This window comes from Lynx rufus, unplaced genomic scaffold (assembly GCF_022079265.1).
Source record: "Lynx rufus isolate CCGP_SWC_20201006 ecotype Redwood Valley unplaced genomic scaffold, mLynRuf1.p SCAF_7, whole genome shotgun sequence".
Taxonomy (NCBI): domain Eukaryota; kingdom Metazoa; phylum Chordata; class Mammalia; order Carnivora; family Felidae; genus Lynx; species Lynx rufus.
Window position 1 is genome coordinate 127,973,260 of NW_025814889.1, and position 16,419 is coordinate 127,989,678.

The window sequence follows — 16,419 nt, forward strand, 5'->3', positions numbered from 1 at the left end:
TCAGTCGGTTAAGCATCTGACTTACTTTCAGCTCAGGTCCTGATCCCAGGGTTGTGGGATTGAGCTGAGTCAGGCTCCATACCCAGGTTAAGATTCTCTCTCTGTCTCTCCCTCCCTCTGTCCCTCTCCCCCGCTCCTGCGCTCTTTGTCTAAAAAAACAAACAAAACACCAAAAAACCTAAAATTGTTGACTTGAATGTAATAAAACCTATTTCATCATTGTATGTTTTTTAGCTCTCCAGGTAAATATATTACCTGAAAGCTGGCTGTGCCTGGGTCGCTGCTGCATTCACAGTGCACATCCCACAGTAGATGCTCCATAAATTCTTTGTGGAATGAAGACAGAAATATTAGTACAGTGAAATTACTCTGACGCCACCACTGGAGCCCTTCCTTCCTTCCTTCAGAATTTCAGCAGCATAACGTACCCAGGAATCTCTTGACAATTCTTCTCTGGGCAAACTCTGTCAGTCATTCCATGACATCATCCCAGCCTCATTGGTCCCAAACCTTGGGAAACACTTTCCCAAAACTGACCGACCTCCTTTCATTCCAGAAAACACCATCTCTCAAGACTGTGTTGGAAAAAAACAAGGACCAACTCCATCAAATAGTCACAATAAGAAACCCAACATTTCTGTGGTGCCCCCATTATCTCCTTTCCGATATTACCAATCATTCCTTGAAATCAGGGGAGGGGGGGTTCTTACTAAGAACATTTTTGTTAAATGAATGAAGACAAAAACCATGGTATCTCTGACATTAGATTCTATGGGTCTGAAACTACTTAGAATGCACTTAGTGGATAACTGACATTTCATAAACTTCAATGGCATTAAATTGAAGATAAACACACGATTAATAAGGCAAGGGGAAAAAAAAAGCATTATCACCATGAACTACATGATGATGTGGCTGCATAAGCCTGTAGCCAAACTGATTTCAATGTCGTATGGGGAGACAGCAGCACAGAGTGGAAAGACATGGGTTTTTGAAGTCAGCCAGATTTTGGCTCAAATTCCAGAACCTTCATGAACAACTTGGGTGATTTTGGGCAACTCACATAATTGCTCTGAGGGGTTGGTTCCATTAGCTAAAGAGTAGGGATAGTCAAACCTTCCTTATATTATTATGCCACTGTGAAGATTCATCAGTGCCAACTACCATAGAAATCTTAGTTCAGTAAATGGTGGCTCTTATCTTCCCCGAGAGCGTGCAGGAGCCGTGTTGGAGGGGATTTTAATCACGTTTCTTCCACTAACACAGAGCTCCCTAAAGGCCGGGTGACCACAAATGAAGCCTTAACTCAAAGACAGTAGAGTCTTTGAAAGGAACAGAATTAAAGTAGGGTCTGTCCTTTCATGATGGGGTACAAAGAAGCTATTAGTCAACTCGGCAAATATGTGCTCTGTAAATCAGCTCAACACTCAGATCACTTTGAAGCAGCAAGCTGAGTTCGGGTCTAAGGGCGAGATTAAAACATAGTGTCTCGACCTGTGCCATGTAATCTAGGAGGTAACCCAGGAGACACATTCAGGGAACGAATTACTGCTTCCTAGAGTTGATCCCAGCCATGTCTAAATATGATTATAGACTGCCGGGCCTATTTCACATGAATTTTCAGGAAGTCCATGAGCATAGCAAGATTTAGAGCTTCTAGGGGAGATTGCTGTCTAGACAGTGTTATTGGATGGATGTTGGAGAAAGTCTAGAAATCTAATACTCTTTCCATATAGGTTCAAATGCTCTCATTGGCCAATATTTAATAGATTTCTTTCTTACTGGGGAAGGAAGGAGCATTGCAGGTTATGTGGTTTTGGATCCACCCAAGTAGGCATGGGTTTAAATTCTGGTTCTGCCGTATATTATTGATGTGAATTCAGGTAAGCTACTTAATTTCCCAGAGCTCCCTCGGTTTCCTCATCTATAAGCAGTAATTTTCATTTTGCAGCCTTGCTGCAAGGATTCAATGAGCTAATGCATGCAAAGGCCCTTTTACATAGTAGTTACTTGATAAATCTTAGCTCTCCAGGGAATAGTATGGGGGCTAAATGAGAAGAACTTTTTTTTCCTCCCAGCTGAAAGCCAAGATGGTATTGGCTTCTTTAGGCATGAAAACATCCGTGTGGCCCATTTATAAGCTTGTTTTGCCCTGGGGAACTGATTCTAGGGAATCCACATCGATAGTGATCGCCTCTGCCCACAGGCAGCGCCCCCCACCCTTGAACTGGGATGTGCAGTGAGATGCCGCTGTGGGCTAAGTTCTGGAAGTTCCTTCTGTTGGCTCTGCAGACCTCAGCCTCCACTGACTTGGCAGCCTCTGTGTTGAACTTGGGCCTTAGCATCTGAGCTCTAGCCTTAAGTGAGACCGGCTTCACTGTGTCAGGCACCTGTCTTTGGGGGAATGGGATTTTCTCCTGTTGGTGCGGAGAGTCAGTTTCGGGCTTTAATAAATTCAGTGTGCATGAAGCTACATTGTCCTCCAATTTATACTTATTGTCTCAAAGCACTTAGTACCTTCTCTTCTTCTCAGAGGTGACCCAGTCTGCATGGTAAGTGATATGGTCATTCTCATACCCATAGAAACGCAAGTAAAAGCAAGGTGGCTGGGCAGGATCCAGGGGCTGTGAAAAATTTAAAACATAAAAGGCTTTAGGGAATTAAAAATTGATTTTTAACATCAAAGAGCTAGTACTACTGTATATTCTCACTTGGCTCAAGTAGCTGGTAGTGATTAATTAAAAATTACATCTATTAACAATGATCTTCTCTAGAAAAGAGAGTTTTTGAGTGAGTGAATGAGTGTGTGTGTGTACACAACGAAAATAAAAAGGCACTGGTGTGCTGGTAAATGTTTAACAATCAGCTCTTGGGGGGGGGGTGCCCTGATTTGTGGTTTTCAGATTTCCCATGGTGTAAATACTTCCATCATGGCCAATTTCAAACACAAGAGTAGGAGAAAGATGCACACAGTAAGTCCTCATCAGCTGGTCGGGGCTGGCTCTCACACACCTATGGAGAAAGGGGACTTTACCATGTACTTTGAATACTTTTGTGATAGTCTACTTTTTACAGTATTCATATATTGTGATATGCATGCTACCTATATGCTATATGTATGTAATACCATGACATACACACATGCCTACAGACACACAAACTTATCCGTATCTGTGTGAGGGTGAGTCTTACTGATTGTTTTCCTAAGTTTTTAAAAATCAACCTGAGTGAAATCTCCCCTTGGGCATATAACACATGGAAGGGTCTCATAGGTCAGATTGTGGTGGGGTGTCACATGGCCACCAGGACAGAGTCTTAGAGGCTCACTCTGCTACTGACGACCAGGTTTTAACGTGCTAGCATCTGAGATATAAAACACCTGGCTTCCGTGCCGAGACAGAAGCTGGACGGAGACTCTGAAGATGCTTTGAGGGTCAGAGGGTGTGGTGAGATCTAACCTCAGAAAAGGAGAAAACAAGGTTAAGGTTCAAATGGTGAGAAAAACAAAACGGGAGAACACAAAGTGTAAAGTTGCTGTTTATCGATCTTGCTCTCTACCCTGGAGCTACCCTCTGCAGCTTCTTACACGAGTGGAGGGAGGGAGCGGGGGAGACACAGTCCGTACTTTCGTTTATTGAATGCAGCGTTCGCTGGTCACATTGCAACTCAATACAAACAGCCCAGCCTAGAGGAGGGCGTGGACTTTTGTTCTCATCAATGTAAACACAACATTAATATTGAAGATTCAAGAAAATGGGTAAAAAGTCCAGCGTCTCCTCAATCCTTGTAATGGTAAAGGTGCTTGCCTGCCCTCTGGACAGGTCCCAGAGGGAGCCTGAGGCTGTGACCTCCTCCCACCCGCAGCGAAGCAGCACGGAGTCGGAGGAACCCAACACATTCTTCCTCAAGGTCTCCAAAGGGACATGTGAATCTTCGGAATTGGGCATGTGTGAACTATTAAAGTTCTTCTGAAGGCCTGGGAGGTTCGTACCTTTCATGTGCACCGAAGCAGCCCCTTCAGAGCCCTTTCTTCAGGAAGCGGTCACTGCCAATAGAAAATGTGACTGGTTGTAGACGGGATGGTCTTCCTATTTCCACAGTCCCCGTCTTAGCCCCTGGATTCTGGAGAGTAGGGAATTCAAGGTCACGGGGGCCTCAGTGAGAATCCTGAAGAGGGCTGCCCATGTTTAAATACTGGCTGAAGACTCTTGTCCTCCTTGCTGGGCCACTGCTCATAAGGGGATGTTGGTTGACGCAGCAGATTCTCTTTCAGAGACTTAAAAGATCAAGTTTTCAATTTTGGATTCCCAGACCAAAAACAAACAAACAAACAAAATCCCCTCAAAGGAAAACAAATCAAAGCAAAACAAGAGCGACCTTGAGGATAAAGAACCAACCCACCCCACCTCCAGGTCCCACCAAGTATAATGTCCCCACTGGGTCTTTCCACATGGTTGGTTCAGATCATTGGATGGCCCCCACCTTGGATACACAGCTAGATTGCAGGACACAAAAGAAAGTTTCCTCTGGAGAAAAAGACAGTTTTGCCTTTATTTTCTGGGATCGCTAACCCCCAGCACCCTGACTTCCCTTTCTTAAAAAGCAACAAGAACATCCCTAAAGACCAGCTCGGTTTTGTGGCTTTTTAGTAGGATAACCCCTTTGCTCCCTCTAACACCCCTGTGTCCCGTTCTTGAAGAGACTGTGTCGATGAGCTACTCTTCCACATTCTGGGAATGCCAGATTGTGGAGCAGAGAGGAGCTGGCTGGATCCTTGTCCCAGATCTCTGTAATGTGGGCGGCTTTGTTGGGCCAAAGAGACAAATAAAAACAAACCAAAAAAGCATTGCTCAAATTTTGAGTTTGAAGGCTGGGCCCCAAATAGCAAAGTGGCTTTTCCCCTGCAGAATAGGTCTCTCCCTAGGGGTGGGTTTCCTGGTGCTAGCTGTTGTTCTCAGCCGTGAGATATTTGAGGGCGGCAAAGCCGTAGCGGCGGGACATGTCCTGCTGAAACTCTTCCTTCAGGGTTTTGAGACAGATGCGGTATTGCTTGTTGGACCGGAACTTGGTGATGTCAAAGCTGGGGGCGTGAGGCATGTGGATCATGTAGGCATTGGGCAGCACGATGAATTCATATTCCTGGAAGACAAGAGTAGTGTGAGAGCGCTTGCAAGAACCCTCCAGAATGCATGATGAATGCCCAAGTGCATGACCAAATGACAAAGTGACTGAATGAAGTGGGGAATGATGTCAGCAAGGAGGGTGGGGCCATGGAAAGCCTGCCAGGCTGGAGAGGGACAGAGCAGGGCTGTTTCCCTGACTCTGGACAAACTTCTTGGCTTCTCTATGCCTTAGTTTTCTCATCTATAAAATAAAAGTAATAATACCTACCTTGAAAGATGACTAATAATGTGTGGATGATGCTGGGCAGAGTTCATGGCCCATGAAAGGTTCTTGATAAATGTGAGCACATGCCCACGTGGTTGTTCTAGAATGACATAAGCCACGAGAGACTCTGTTGCTCAATTAAATGATGTCTGTTTATGTGATTTCTCGTAGGGCTTGATGAGGTGTGACGGACTAACATACTAGTACACAAGAGGGGACAAAAAAGGAATAATAAAAAAAAAGATCCCAAATGGAATCTCATAGATTCCATGAGCTTTCATGGAAAGCTCATTAGGAACAAAGCTCTTGCCTACCTATCCTTCTTACACGTCACATCGCCATACAGGGGCCTCCGCTTGGCAGAATACAGACAGAAACTCAGACCAAAAATAAAATGTCTCCAAACAGCCCAAATGGGTGACATAAATTTAGAACGTGTAACAAAGGAGAATCCAGTGCACCTTCACTCAGACTCTGTGTATTCTGGTTTTGGACATAATGTCTGATAGGCTTTGATCATCTAGTTTCCCGGCCCAGAACAGATCAGAATAAACTATGAGAGGGAAAATCAGAATGGAGAAAGGTAGGGGCGCCTGGTGGCTCAGTCGGTTAAGCGTCTGACTTCGGCTCAGATCATGATCTGTGGTTCACAAGTTCAAGCCCTGCTTCTGGCTCTGTACTGATAGCTTAGAACCTGGAGCCTCCTTCGGATTCTGTGTCTCCCTCTCTCTCTGCCTCTCACTCTCTCTGTCTCTCTTTCTCTCTCAAAAATATATAAACATTAAAAAAAAAAATGGAGAAAGGCGTCTGTTACAGATGGAAGAACACTGACCGCAGCAAGAAATGACAGGTGATGGTAAGGAGAAGAAAAATTCCTGAAAAGAAAATGCAAGAACTGTCAGTGCTTAGCTGTTGCGACATCTCCTACAGGGACAAAGAAGCTCACCGATCCCATTAGCCCCAGTAGGTGTGGCTGGATTACCTGTCAGGTATGACCTCATTATTTCCTTCAATCACTGGAAAGGGCAAAATTGGCTGTGCTACTGGCAAAAAAGGGAAATAAAGCAAGAAATGCTCAAGAATCCCACCAAAATTGCCTAAAACAAACAAAGCCCAGGTTTTAGTGCTGGAAAAATTAATTTTATTTGAACCAGTTCACTTCACCACACTGCTGGATACAAAAATAGTACTTTTCTTTTTGTTCAAGCAGAAGCTGAGGCAGACTAAACATTTCTGTCTGTGAGTAGCACTAGACTACCTCCAAGTATCAATGACAAAATGAATACTATCAGTCATGCTTCTGTTGTTAAATATGGACACTAGTCTACAACCTTCCATCTACACAAGTAGTTTGCAACCCTAGATACTTATTAAAACCACTTGGGACTGCTCTCAAATATAACGAGCTGTTGGAAAATTCTCCAGGTGATTCTCAGGCCAGGCAGCACTGAGCATATCCAACCTTGCTTTTTTTTTTATGAATTTGGTGCTCCTGTTGAGAAGTATGTGCACTGTGCTCCATGAACAGGTGCCTTGGAGAATAGACACAAAGAGAAAAAGGTGGAGTTGAGAGGCCCAGGAATCCTTCTCCTAACTTAACCAGATCAACTTTACTTTTGTTTGTTTAACACGGGGGCTGATGAACTGCAACATGTCCGGCTTGCTGCATGTTTTTATAAATAAAGTTTTATTGGAACACAGCCACACTCATTGGTTTAGATACTGCCTACCATTTAATGACAAAGGCAGAGTTAAGTAGTTGAGAAGGAGACCTGTAGGCCCCACAAAGCCCCCCATTCAAAAAAAAATTTTTTAATGTTTATTTATTATTGAGAGACACAGCATGAGCATGGGAAGGGCAGAGAGAGGGGGAGACACAGAATCTGAAGCAGGCTTCAGGCTCTGAGCTGTCAGCACAGAGCCCAATGCGGGGCTTGAACTCACAAAATATGAGATCATGACCCGAGCTGAAGTCGGACGCTTAATCTACAGCCACCCAGGTGCCCCTAAAGTCCCCAAATTTTCTATCTGGTCCTTTGTGGAATAAGTTTGCAGACTCCTGGTTTAACCTGTTGGAATTCGACTGATTTCTTCTGAAGCAGGTGTTTAATAAGTATTATTGAATGAATGAAAGTGTTTCACAATTAAATACAGTCTAAAGACCATCACTTATAGTTATAACGTACAATAATGAGCTGCCCCTCAGCCTCAAGCCTTGTGTCACTCATTTGGAACTCCTAAAATGCTTTGGGCCACTTATATGGCTCTAACGCTAAGTGACGATTTTTCATCCTCATCATTAAATTGGGTAAGGATGGGGGGGTGGAATGTTTTGTCACAGGACACTCACACTTGCCTGGGTCCTGGTCAGGAATCGAACTCTCACCCAAATGTAGAGAAAGAAGGTTTGGAAATCAACAGCCCTAAGAATTAGCATTGCCTTTCTCTCACTTCTGGTCCTAGGCCATGTCTTGTTCCCTCTCGGGCTCTGCTTTCTCACCTCCAAGGTCCCCTTTCAGCCCTGAAGTCTAGGCTGCTTCTTTCCTCACAGCCATGACAGTCCATTGTCTCACCTGTGCATCCAGTTCCATGATATGAGCCACCTTGTTCCATCCAAAGCCCACAAACCTCCGGTCATACTCAGGGCAGTCCCTTCTCACAACAACATATGGCTCGAAATCAGCTTCCCACTCAACACGGTAAGGCGTGGTGGCAGTCCGCCACTTGGCGAAGTTTGTGGGAGCATGGCCTTTTGTCCAGACGTGGTACCTAGGTCACAGAGAGAAAAGCCATTGGGCAAAAGGAAGGAAGGAAAGGTTTATGCCGATACGGTCCTTGTGGGTTGCATTGTGTCCCCCCCAAAAGATGTTCAAGCTCTAACTTCCAGTACCTGTGAATGGGACCTATTTGGAAAGAGGGTCTTTGCAGATATATCAAGATGAGATCATGGTGGAATAGGGTGGGCTCTAATCCAACCACTGGTGTCTTTATAAGAAGAGGCAAATGTGGACACTGAGACACACACTGGGAGGATGCCATGGACAGGTGGAGGCAGAGATGGAAGTGATGCTCCCACAAGCCAAGGGACATCAGAGTTGGCCAGCCTCCACCAGGAGCTGGAAAGAGGCAAGGAAGGATTCTTCCCTAGAGCCTTTGGAGGAAGAATGAACCTGCCAACACCTTGACTTTGGATTTCTGGCTTCCACAACTACAAGAGAATAAACTTCTGCCGTGTTGGGCTACCCGCTTTGTACAATTTTGTTATGGCAGCCTTAGGAAACTAACCCAGTCTGTTATGTACATCTTTCACTAATGCCAAGACTCTCACAATGAAGGGGTCGGTGAATTCGTGTATCATTTATATGGAATGAACTGCAGGTGAGCGTGTGCTTGTTGATCCTACCAGAGAACACGGTGCCCCTGCCCTCGTATAACATTCTCCCCCCTGAGGCTGAACCTGTGACCGTGTCACTCCTGTGAGTATGTTACATCATATGGCAAAAGGGATCCTTGTAGAATCCTCATAGATGTAATTAAATTGACCAATCAGTTGACTTTGGACTAATTAAAAGGGGGATTCCTGAGATGGGTCTGGCCAAATCATGTGAACTTTTAGATCTGAGTTTGGAAGAGAGTGAAGAGCCATGTGTGGGCTGCCTGTGGGGGCCACGTGGCAAAGAGGCAGCAGGGAAATGGTGACCGTGGCCTTCCAAGTGCAAGGAAAGGAAGTCCATGAGCCCAGAGTTCAGGAGAACTGTAGTCTTGCCCTCACTTTGATTTCAGCCCAGTAAGACCCTACTGCGAATCCAGACATTCCATGCCCCAATCTCTCACCCTCAGGGGCTGTGAGGTCACAAATTTGTATTGTTTAAAGCTTCTAAATTTGTAGCAACTTGTTATACAGCAAATGAATACAACTATATAACAACAATCCTAACAAGCTAATAGTTATTAAGCACTTACTATATACCAGTTATATCGTAAATACTGTATCTATAGCTTTAAATTGGTATAACTTAATACCAAGTTACAAATAATAAGGATGGGCTGAGATTCAATCCTAGACAGCCTGGCTCAAGGGCCAGGACCCTGAACCACTATGCTAGGTTATCTCTCTTCCGTGTCATTCTTACCCACACTCTCTGGTCTATACACACAGCAGAGAGTCAATAATCAGACACTAAGTTGAATAACTAACTAACGAGTAACCTAAAAACCTGAGGGGTACCTAAGACAGAGGGCAGACAGTAGGGCAGGAATCTGCCTCTGGAAGCTACAAAGAGATGGCAGGAGGCTGGGAGCCTAGTGAAGGCAGCAGACCTGGCCCAAGAGCAAGGGGTTAGGGACAAAGAACACAGTAGAAGATAAAACGAAAGTGAGACTGAAGGGTAGGACCGTAACATCTTAGGGAGCTACAGGGAGAACGGAGCTCATGGTCTGGGGGTTCCACCTCCACGCAGGGAGGGTCTAAAGCATGTGAGATTTTTTTTTTAATGGGTATTTATTTTGGAAAGACAGCGAGCAAGAGGGAGAGAGCACACATGTGAGTGGGGCAGGGGCAGAGAGAGAGGGAGGCGGAGGATCTGAAGCGGGCTTGGCGCTGAGAGCAGAGAGCCCAGTGCAGGGCTCGAACTCAGGAACCGTGAGATCATGATCTGAGCCAAAGTCAGATGCTCAACCGACTGAGCCACCCAGGCGCCCCTAAAGCGAGTGAGGTTTAAGTGAGAGTGGGTGGTCAGTGGAGCCCTGCTGGCAGGGGAGGCGGCCGCTTACTTATTCTGCTCCCTCCTGACGGAGGCTGGGCCTGCCCTGAAGCCTGAGGAACTCCCCAGTGCGCGGGCACTGGCCTTTCAGTAAGCTGTGTTGTGGGGCGACATGGCCAGGCTGGCAGAGAGCAGGGACTTGAATCCTCAGCTCTACCAGTTCAGCAACTGCCACCTAAACCACAGTCACACAATGGGAAGAAAAGTGAAAGGCTGAGTCACATCACCTTAACAGAGTGTGAAAAGCAGAGATACTGCGAGATGTCGGGATTAATCAAAAAATCAGGCCGGGAAGGAGTTGATTTTCCATCTGTGAACTAGCCCAACAGGCAGCCTTGACATCTGAGACTTGCACAGAGCCAGCCCAGCATGACCGGTGGCTGTGAACATGCGCTAGGCTCAAGCATGGCACAGTGGGACCACCGCACCAGGGTTTAAAACCCACCTCCGCCACTTAGGAGCTGGGGACCTCGGTCAGCAAAGCATTTAAACGAGGCTTCACTTGCCTCTTGCATCCACTGGAGAAAAGAGTATCTATCTTGTTGGACTGCTCAGGAACTGAAATGAGAAAATGTTTATAAAGGGCTTGGCACAGTGCTAGCACACAGCAGGCGTTCAATAAATGCTCCTTCCCTAGAGGCACTTTAACAAGGCGGCTGAAAACAATGGCTCTAGCGGCGCCTGGGTGGCTCAGTCGGTTGAGCGTCCGTACGACTTCAGTTCAGGTCATGATCTCACGGTCCATGAGTTCGAGCCCCGCATCGGGCTCTGTGCTGACAGCTCAGAGCCTGGACCCTGCTTCAGATTCTGTGTCTCCTTCTCTCTCTGCCCCTCCCCTGCTCACACTCTGTCTCTCTCTCTCAAAAATAAATAAACATTAAAAAAAAATGTAAAAAAACAAAACAAAACAAAAAAAAACAATGGCTCTAGAGCCTCCCTGTCTGGGTTTGAATTCTGTCACTTAGCAGGTGCAGAAAACTTACTGAATTCCTCTGCTCCTTCATTTCTTTCTCTAGGTGAATTTATTAATAAATAATAATTAATATGATTCATTTCTTTCTATAGGTAAAACAGAGATGCTAATACCTACTTCATAGATTTCTGACAACTATGTGAATTCACATAAAGTATCCAGAGCAGTGCCTGATATGTAATAATTCCTCAAAAAATGAAAATATTCTCATTATTTCCCCTTGTTTGCCCTAACTACAATGTCAATTCACAGTGGTCTTACTCCCAGGGATATCAATGCATCAATAGCCTTCTTATTTAGAATATAAACTCGTGGCCTACTGTATGAGAAAGAGGAAATGGGGGAGGGAGGCAGCTGGCTCAGTCCTCTACTCCTGGGTGGGAAGGCAGCTTTCCTTAGCTCAGCAGGAACACTGACAAGCATACTGAGTGGCTGGTCAGCACAGAACAGGGTGACATTACAGTTCACCTGCCATGAAAACACATCACAGCCTGAATACTCGCTCAAGGAACCTACCGTGAGTCCAGTAGACATTGGACTTCAAGGCTGTTCTCTGGGACCATCAGCACCAGGTAGCCTCCAAAGAAACAGAGATGAGAGAGGTTTCCTGGATATAGCATGTGGGATGCTACTTCTGAGAGATCCGGGGGCCTTCTGCTTTGAGCAGTGGTACTTAGACTTGGGCTGAGTACCAGAATCACCTAGGAGACTATTTTTTTAACCAATCACTGGGTTCCACCCCCAGAGCCTCTGATCGGTTACATCTGGAATAGGGCTTGAGAGTTGGCACTTGGAAGTTTCCAGGGGATGCTGGATGCCACTTGTCCAAGGAGGCTTGACAGGTCATCATTTGGAGGGAAGGTGACAAAAGCAATTTCTTGGAGGGAAGGTCTATAATTTAGCACTTGGCCTTGTGGCTTGTGAGCTGTTGGCCAGAGCAGCAATCACGGACGCAGCAGGCCAAACCTCAGCTCTCGTGACCACAGACATGGCCTTGAAATGAGTTCTCAGATCACCTGGGGATGGGGATGGAAGGAAAGATGCCTTGGAAATGTACCAGGTGTGGAGCCATGAGGCTATGGCATCTGTAGGAAACTCAGACTGATTTTGGTCTCAGTGCCTCCATGTTTACCTTTATCTTCTGACACTGACTGGTGGGAACATTCAGGACCCAGTCCAATGGTATTAGACTTAAAAGCACTGGCTGTGCAGCTCCCAAGACCTGGTCTGAATCCAGGCTCTGCCACGTACTGGCGATGTGTCTTTGGGCAAGTTATTTAGCCTCTCAGAGTCTCAGTTTCTTTATCTGTAGAAGGGGAATAACAGTTATCTGCCTCATGGATTTGTTGTGAGGATTCCATGAGCTGATGACAGTGTCTGGCAGAAGTTATATATTCAAAACCTGGTAGTTGTTGTTATTTTTTCTCCAAGAAGAAAGAAGTCTTCGTTTGGGGGGGGCAGGTATTAAACCAAGTGATTTCAGATCACTTTCCAGAATTCTGGATACCGGAAGAAGGTTGGGGTTCAAGTCCTGGCATGAGCAGGTCCCCTCCACTCCTTAGTTTATCTGTATAAAATGTGTAAAAGGATCATCTCCGAATTGTTGAATGAATAACCTATCTCATGAAGGTACTTTCCCAAAATAAAACTTGTTTGAGAAAACCTTCTAGAAACTTCTAGTAACTTAGTAGTAGTATGGAAACTTAAGTTATTATTACAATCTTTTTAAAAAATTTATTTATTAAAAATTTTTTTTAATGTTTATTTATTTTTGAAAGACAGAGCATGAGTGGGGGAGGGGCAGAGAGAGGCAGGGACAGAGGGTCTGAAGCAGGCTCCAGGCTCTGAGGTGTAAGAACAGAACCCGATGCAAAGCTTGAACCCATGAACCATGAGATCACGACCTGAGCCGAAATTGGCCACTGAACTGACTGAGCCACCCAGGTGCCCCACTATTACAATCTTTTTGGTAAAATTCGGGTTGCCTAGAAATGTATGATTTTTCACTCCAAGGTGGCGTTGGCCATTCTTACACTGTTCAAAGCAGAGGCTTCTCTGTAAAATCGGAGATGGGAGCAGTGGCTCCGTCTTCAGACTGTTCTGTCATGAGACCGGGGAGGACTCATACTTCCCCCAAGGGCACTACACTTACTGTTTATACTTACAGCCTGTTTCTGGGAGTCAGAGCCCCTTCCCACCTGTGCAGGTGCACATGCTCCCTGGGCACTGTGGACAGGTGGCAGGGCAGCTCCCCTGCGATGCTCCTGCAGGACTTTGGGAACTTGGAAAGTCAGGCAAATGAGAGGCTTGTTCAGACCTGTCACTTGGGCAATAGCAAAGTCAGTGGCCCCATCTGCTATATCTGACCCTGCAGTCACCTGGATGCCATTAGTTGTTGAAGCTACATGAGCCCATCCTAGGCCTGAGGACCTTGGAGACCAGACCACTCACAGAAAAAGGAAAAGGGGGAATAGGGGTCATCATGCTAACAGGACGAACCCATTTCCCAGATGAATGAAGTAACAAACAAACCAAAGAGAGAATTCAGAGAGAGGAGATGGGATCAAGTGTAAGCTGAACTTCCTACCTGATGACCCGATCCTTCCATCTGGACACATGATGTCCACCACCCATGTGCAAAACAGAGCACACGGCATGTGGGAAGAGAAAGAATATTCCAAAGACCTAGCGGGGGCCAACGGTGCTTCTTCTGGCCTTTAAATGGTTTAATGTAGCAACAAACTTCTGGGCCAGCAGCTCTGGTGCCTGGGTTTCCAAGAAGATCCCGGACACCCCCAGGAGGGATGGCACCGAGGGCAACTCACCTGAATGTGAAGAGAGTCCCCATGTCCAGCATTGACAGCAACTCCGCTTTGGACTTGGGGAAAGACAGCCGGTAGCGCAGTGTCTCGAATGCAGGGACAATCATCGCTTTCTTGGTGCTGGCAAGGTCAAGCTGGATGACAGACTTCCTGAAAAGAGAGGGCAGGCAGAAACAGGGTCTCATGATACCAGGCAAAGGCCTTTCCCACGTGAGGACAGGGAGAGGGTTGGCACAAGGGGGTGGAGGACAGAAAGCCCAAGTCAAACTCTCAGTTTAAAGATGGGGAAACCGAGGCTTGGGGAGGCCAAGCAGCCAGTCCAATACCACTCAGGAGTCCAGAGAAGCAATGTCACCTCTGAGCCAAGTGCAGAAGGCAGGTCTCCAAGGACTCACGGGGGGTTGGAGCTCAGCCTGCAGGAGCCACTGCGCTGGCCGCACACTCCTGCTGTGCCACTGGCCACATGGCATCATCAGACGTAAAGCTGATGACGTGATCACCAACCTGGGCATTTCTGGGTCGCCTCTCTTGGACTCCTCAACCCCTTGAATCCCCCAGACCCTGAACCTTTAAACTAGCCAGGCCTGCCCCTTGCAGCCAGCACCCAATACAATAGAACTTTGGTATTCCATGCAAGGGTGGGACATTCTCCATCCTCTTACTCACTCCTACCTTTGACCCTGGCCTTCTGCCCCACCCCCCCGAGACCCAGCTCCTGCCCTTCTAAATTCGTCTGCCATTGCCTAGCTCTGTGGCCACCATTCTGAAGGGGAGAAGAGCAGGAGGTGTGTAATGGGCACAGAAAGATGATGGGTCTTGTACCAGGCAAGTAATTTAGCTTCTTACTACCTCAGTTCCTCCTCCCTAAAACGGGGCAATGATCTCTCCCTCCTGGAGCTGTTGTGGAGGCTGAACGAGGTAATATAAATACAAATGCTGTTCAGTACACTCGGCACATGGCTGACTTGTAGCAACAAAAGGTCACTATTCTGCCACGACACCATCAGTATTCCGGCTTTGGTCTTCCTATGAGCCCTTTTGGCCACAACTATGGTACTTCATTCTGGCTTCCTGCTCAGACCACTGACTCTCGGGTCTCAATACCAGCAAGGGCTATTTGCTTATTATCTCTGAAGTCTTCCTTGGGGGAATCGAGGCACTGGAAGGCATTTTGCAAAATACTGGAAGCAGCAGTTCCATAGCAATACAATCGCCGTATTGTTAAAGTCACTTCACTCGACACAACTTTGAGCCTATGCGTAAGCAGGGACTGGTCTGCAAAGGGAAGTCATGCTACCATTTAGTAACTGTTAGCCCGGGCCAGCGTGGGGCAAGAACAGAGCCGCAGTTTGAGAAGGATGAGGCAGGGCTTGGTATCCATCCATGATGAGGTCAGAATAAGGACAGGTCTCAGAAGTTACCCTTGCTTAAGGGGTAGCACCAGTGTCCCCTTGAGTAGAGGTGGCTGAGAGATGGACCAGAAGGTCATTTTAGAATGCTCTGAATATCATTTGTAGTTCATTCTTTAGAATTAGGCTCGTGTTATGTTCACTATATACCAAATCATATATGGTCCCGATGGCACTATTTCTGGGGAGACTCATAGAGGGTGACACCAAGATAGAATCTGGGTGAGCTATATTTAGCCAGTTGGAGGACAAGTAGTCTGAGTCAGACAGCTTTGGTCTGCGTTCCTCTCCTGCTTTGTGTCTCTGAACAATGACTTCATGGCTTCAAACACCAAAGATTCCCTCATCCACGGCCAAGCATTCTCTTCTATATCAATCCTATATTAGACATCAGCAGAACTGAGGCTCGCCACCTTTCCTCCAGGAAAACTAGATACCTTATCTACTGGTTCTGGGTGTTGAGGATGGGACACATGGATCTACAGAATTTCCCTGGACTCACCAGGTAGCAGAGCCCCTGCAACTACCAGGAAGGAGGGGTTGGGAGGTCCCCCCCTCCCAGCATGGATAGATAGTTGCTACTTATTGAACAATCACTGAGCACACCCACTATGTGCCAGGCACCACACTAGACACTGGGAGACACAGACTGAACAAAATAGGCCGCATCTTTCCTGCCTGGTATTTACATTCTTGTCTCAAATATCTCAGGATGCTAAAAGCCCAAGATTGCATTTGCAGATAATTGTGTTAAGATAATTGGAAAAAGCGTGGGAGGCCAGTAGCTCTGAACCACAAAGGGATGGGCGAAGCGTGCATACACAGCCACAACAGAGATCCAGGAATGCATGTGTGTCTCTCTCTATTACTTTTATAATCACAGTCACGGTGGCCACTTCTCAGGCTGCCTGCTCAAAGATGACTCCCCTTCTCGTCGTCCCTGTGTGGAGGAGCAGCTCCCAGAACACACGGCCAGGGCAGTGTTCAGGGGCAGACACTTGACTCAGGCTGAGCAAATCAGTTTCTCACTCTTGGAAGTTTGAACGGAGATGCAGAGACTGAAA

General features: G+C 46.5%; 1 protein-coding gene across 2 annotated transcripts in view; it reads right to left on the reverse strand.

Moving 5' to 3' along the window:
* Window positions 1-3,524: 3,524 nt before the first annotated feature.
* The window catches only part of LARGE1 (LARGE xylosyl- and glucuronyltransferase 1), a 398,411-nt gene continuing 385,516 nt past the window's right edge, over window positions 3,525-16,419 (reverse strand). The window contains exons 11-13 of one of the 2 annotated variants that reach the window (XM_047066747.1): window positions 13,950-14,096; window positions 7,962-8,157; window positions 3,525-5,139 (exon numbers count right to left, since the gene is read on the reverse strand). In XM_047066747.1, coding sequence (XP_046922703.1) covers window positions 4,942-5,139; window positions 7,962-8,157; window positions 13,950-14,096 — 541 coding nt within the window. In that variant the 3' untranslated portion in view covers window positions 3,525-4,941. The remainder of the gene's footprint in view (window positions 5,140-7,961; window positions 8,158-13,949; window positions 14,097-16,419) is intronic. The other variant, XM_047066746.1, reaches the window with a different exon arrangement.